Source organism: Lipotes vexillifer, unplaced genomic scaffold (assembly GCF_000442215.2).
Source record: "Lipotes vexillifer unplaced genomic scaffold, Lipotes_vexillifer_v1.1 scaffold229, whole genome shotgun sequence".
Taxonomy (NCBI): Eukaryota; Metazoa; Chordata; class Mammalia; order Artiodactyla; family Lipotidae; genus Lipotes; species Lipotes vexillifer.
The window spans coordinates 1338859-1343342 of NW_006771155.1; the positions used below are offsets into that span (position 1 = coordinate 1338859).

General features: G+C 42.5%; 1 protein-coding gene across 1 annotated transcript in view; it reads right to left on the bottom strand.

Annotated features, from left to right (window-relative positions):
- SLC39A12 (solute carrier family 39 member 12) overlaps positions 1-4038 on the bottom strand; it is a 73539-nt gene extending 69501 nt beyond the window's left edge. Inside the window, 1 exon segment of the mRNA XM_007446570.1 lies at positions 3631-4038. Within this exon segment, the coding sequence (XP_007446632.1) occupies positions 3631-3891 (261 nt within the window). The 5' untranslated portion in view covers positions 3892-4038.
- Between the last annotated feature and the right edge of the window lie 446 nt (positions 4039-4484).

A 4484-nucleotide genomic window follows, 5' to 3' on the forward strand; every position in this document is an offset into this window, starting at 1 on the left:
CCCGCGTCCCCTGCGTCGGCAGGCGGACTCCCAACCACTGCGCCACCAGGGAAGCCCCTAAAGTGATTCTTTGTTAAAGAAGAATGGACTCATTCAGAAATAATCCATTGACTTCCTTTGAATCTCATCAGGTGGAGGCACAAGGTTTAAGAGGAAAAGAAAAACAGATTCTGGGAATTAGTTTTTCAACTTCATAAGGAAATAAACTTTGGTAAAAAAAGACTAGTCAAATTGTGAGAAGTCCTCTCTACTAAGCTAAATGGACTACTCAGATGTTTGGTAGTAATCTTCTATGAACCCTGGAGCCAAATCAGATTGCCCTTTCCCAGCTGCTTAATTCAGCTTTGTTTACTGCTTGTGTATTTTAGGCAAGAGCCTCAGCGACAAAGGGCTATATGAAATCTTCTGTGTTAATAAGGCAGTTGTCAGAACCTGCAGGGTAAGCTTTAGGAATTTTAGACCAAGAGATGTTTAGAATTTGATTTTGGGTTATGTGTAAGTCAACCGCCTTCTTTTAAGTTCTTAGATTTTTTAAGCTCTGTTTCAGGAGGGGGCAGGGTTGCTAACAATTGACTATACAACACAAGAGGGAAATTATATTTCTTCCTTTTCCTCCCAAACAAAGATCTGGAAGGATGTCAGCTGATGACGGGCGCTAGCTTTTTGTGGGTCTGTACTAGATTTAGTGGCATTTCTAAGTGACAGAAAGGAAAGTCTTAACTGAGAAGAGTTCAGATAAACTTTCTCGATAAACAAGTTAAGATAAAGCTTGATGCTTTTCACACTTTATCCCATGACCATTATGACACCTCGGGGATGGGGGAGGGAATTAAATGCAGGACCTTAAAGCATTGATTCTCTCTGAATGTGTCTGAGAATTGCCTGGAGATCTTGGTTCAAATCCCCAAACCTCTGGGGACAGTCGTGGTGGGCGGGACCAGGGGACGAGCAGGAGGGGGTTGCAGAGGAAAGTCTTGTTTTCTCAGCAGCACTGAAGGTCCTTCACAAAAGCTGCTCCAGTGACCTGGAAAAGGGGGGACTGGACATTTCTGCAAATATAAGCAGGGGAAAAGAGCCTGAGCTCGTATATGCATTCATAGATGGTCATGTGACCTCACAGGGAGCCCCCTGAGAAGGGAATCAGCATCTAGGCATCCTGACAGCTAGAGGTGCCAGAACAAGGATACGGACCCAGTGCTGACTGACTCCAAACCAGATTCTTCTCACTTTCCCACGCCTGGAACCCATGCAGCCTCGTGGTTCTCATCATACCTGAAGTGGAATTTATTCTCATTAAATGTATTAAAACCCCCTTCTCACCCTTCCCGTTAAAAAATAAAAAAAAAGAGGAAAGCCATGATCAGGCAAGAGTATCCATATTCAAAGGCGGCAGCTTGAATGGATTTACTTTTAAATGTGCAGTGCCCTTAAAAACTTCAGTTTAGGGGCTTCCCTGGTGGCGCAGTGGTTGGGAGTCCGCCTGCCGATGCAGGGGACACGGGTTCGTGCCCCGGTCCGGGAGGATCCCACATGCCGCGGAGCGGCTGAGCCCGTGAGCCATGGCTGCTGAGCCTGCGCGTCCAGAGCCTGTGCTCCGCAACGGGAGAGGCCACAACAGAGAGAGGTCCGCAACAACAACAACAAAAAAACAAAAAACAACTTCAGTTATTTTGAAAATTCAGTTTTTACCTAGATCTGAAATAAAACTGGGAACTTTTTTTTTTTCCTCCCCACAAATTCAGGATACACACTGATCTCTTTTTTCAGACATTTAAGGACCTGAACTCACTCCCTTGCGCTCTTTTTATCACGGAACTTCTGATAGGTACCCTGCCTCTCAGTGGACAGAGTCCCTAGGAAGACAAAAAAAGATTCAAGAACATGGTGAAAACTTCTGGTTTGCACCAGAATGTGGGTGTTTGTAAAACCAGGGTGTTTCTCCCTGGTTTCTGTGAATTGACACTGAGAGATTCCATGGGCTCCTTGCTTAGATTATGGTGATTCGGGTAAATTGGAGACTTCTGAGCAGGTGAAGCTGAGATTAGCCTTTTTTTTTTTAACCTTAGTCTCTTAGAGAAACAGTGGCAGCAGGAGGTGAAGCTATTACAGACAGTGTTTCACTTCCTAGGAATGGAACAGAAACTAAATTGGCCAAATACTTGTTAATGTCATAGAAATCAAAAAAATGTACAAAACAACCCATTCCCCCCCCCAAAATGGAGAATAATCTTGCCTGTTTACATCCCCCCCCAAGCTAAAGTAATATTCAACCAGCCTTAATAAGGCATTTCATGTCATTAGAGAACATTTCTCTGAAGCGAATTCTCGGAGGACATTAATAAGATATGACTCCTAGTTATTTCCGGTGGGAAGTCTTCTGTTGCTATATATATAAATTAATGTCATCACAGATGAGTTGCCTTTACAACACATGTTTTCTCTGGGAACCCTTGGGAGTTTTACGAATTACTGAATTATTTACTGTTTGCACAGAGCAGAGAAAAATTCTGTTAGCAAGACCCTTCTGTGAAAAAAACAAAAACAAAACATTTGCCCAAGAAATGTTTCCCCCAGAACAAAGCGTGATTGAGAAGATCTGCTAAAATTTATTGTGGGGAGAAATGATTTGCCTCTCTTATTTAGTTAGTTATGTCTTCATTTATTTACTTATTTATTTGTGAGTGAGTTCATTCTGAAAAATCATCTCTTTCCTCATCTCAGGAAAGGGATGCTCAGAGTGTTTTGGTCTGTTTTTTGTCTGAAGTCATTTTAAGACATGGGCTCTTGCCTCTGGGGCTGCTCTGGTCATCCCCCCCTCCCCCCACCCAATGGAGACATTCTGATTTTACATTAAATGTTGATTTTACAGTAATGCTGATTTTACATTAAAGTGGCCTGCAGAGATTTTTAAAAATTCCATCCAGGGCAAGTGAAATCTCAATCTCTGGAGAAGGAAGCTCCAGCCTGGGTATTTTGTGGAACCTGGCCAGGTGATGCTAATGAATAGCCAGGGTTTGAGAGTCACTTGATACACTAGGAAATGCCTGGAAAACGGGTTTCTGGGGCCCATTTTAGCCCCACTGGGAGCACTTCCCTTCCCCAGCTTAGATTCCTCATTTTTAAGCAGATGATAATCCAATTCATTAACTCCCCACGATGCAAAATATTAGAACACACCTACCGATATCTGGGAGAAAGTACTTAAAAAATTCAACATTAGACAAATATCAGATTGGTATTATTATGCCTCAGAAAACAAATGGCATCTAACCAATCATGTTCAAGGTCATTGCAAGCTCATTAAAAGGATTAGTCAATCAGAAAGAAAAGGGATCTAGAAGTGCATACCTGCAAATAAATACCTCTAAACCTGCAGAAGCGTTGTAGAAAGACTTACAGAAGCATTACCATTTTAATAAAAACAAGTTCTCCCTGTCTCTAAATGCCATATGCAGAATGCTGTATGATTTGTCATATTCCAAATATGGGAGTTATTACACCATAATGCATTGCCCACTCGGATATTGGAAGGTTTGCAATGGATTTTTCTTTCCTAAAGTAAGCGGCTAAGGAATGCATGGCTCTCTTTGGAAAATGCCCTTGTCCCTGATCCCATTCTATGGCACTAACCAGATTGCAATCTCCTTGCCTTCCGTCTGTCCTCCGTGGGCACCCGGTTTTCTCTAGCAGTGTTCTGATGAGGCTTCTTGAGTGGTTCAGGGCCATGGGCTCTTCTGCCGAGAGAACATGTAAAATTTCCGTCAGTTGCCCTGGACTCCAAGTGCTGCTGCTGTCTGGAGTTGAGGGTCTTTCTGTCTCAGTCAAGGGAACCAGGCTGAGTAGAAGGAACAATGGCACCCAGAGTACAGAAAGCTTTCTCCAGAAGCACATTTCCACTCTTCCTTTAGCCCAAGTCTGCCTCTGATGGCGGTGGGTGGGTTGGTGTTCACGGTGTCAACTTGTAACTGGAGAAATGTCTGTGGAAAGAGGAAAAATAAAGCCTTTAATTATTGTGCCTGCAACAGGTTTAAAAGGATTCATTAATTGGGTGGCTAAGCTGATTGGCAATGACAAGCTGTTTCTGAACAACTGGGGGTCTGTAGCTCATTTATAACTCCCACCGACCGGCAGGAAACTATGGTGGGTATAGACGTTCAAACTGTACAACAGCCAAGAAGTGTGTTATATTGTCTCTCTCTGAAATAGACACAGAGTCAAAAATTAGGAAGAATGCATTTCACTGTCCATCCTGACGGTGCTACAGGTCATAAGACCCGGGGCAGGAAACACCCTCATTTATTTATTTTTATTGCAGTATAGTTGATTTACAATGTTGTGTTAGTTTCAAGTGTACAGCAAAGTGATTCGGTTATACATAGGTATATATATATATTTTTTTCAGATTCTTTTCTATTATATAGTCTATTACAAGATATTGAGTATAGTTCCCTGTGCTATATAGTAGGTCCTTGCTGTTTACCTAT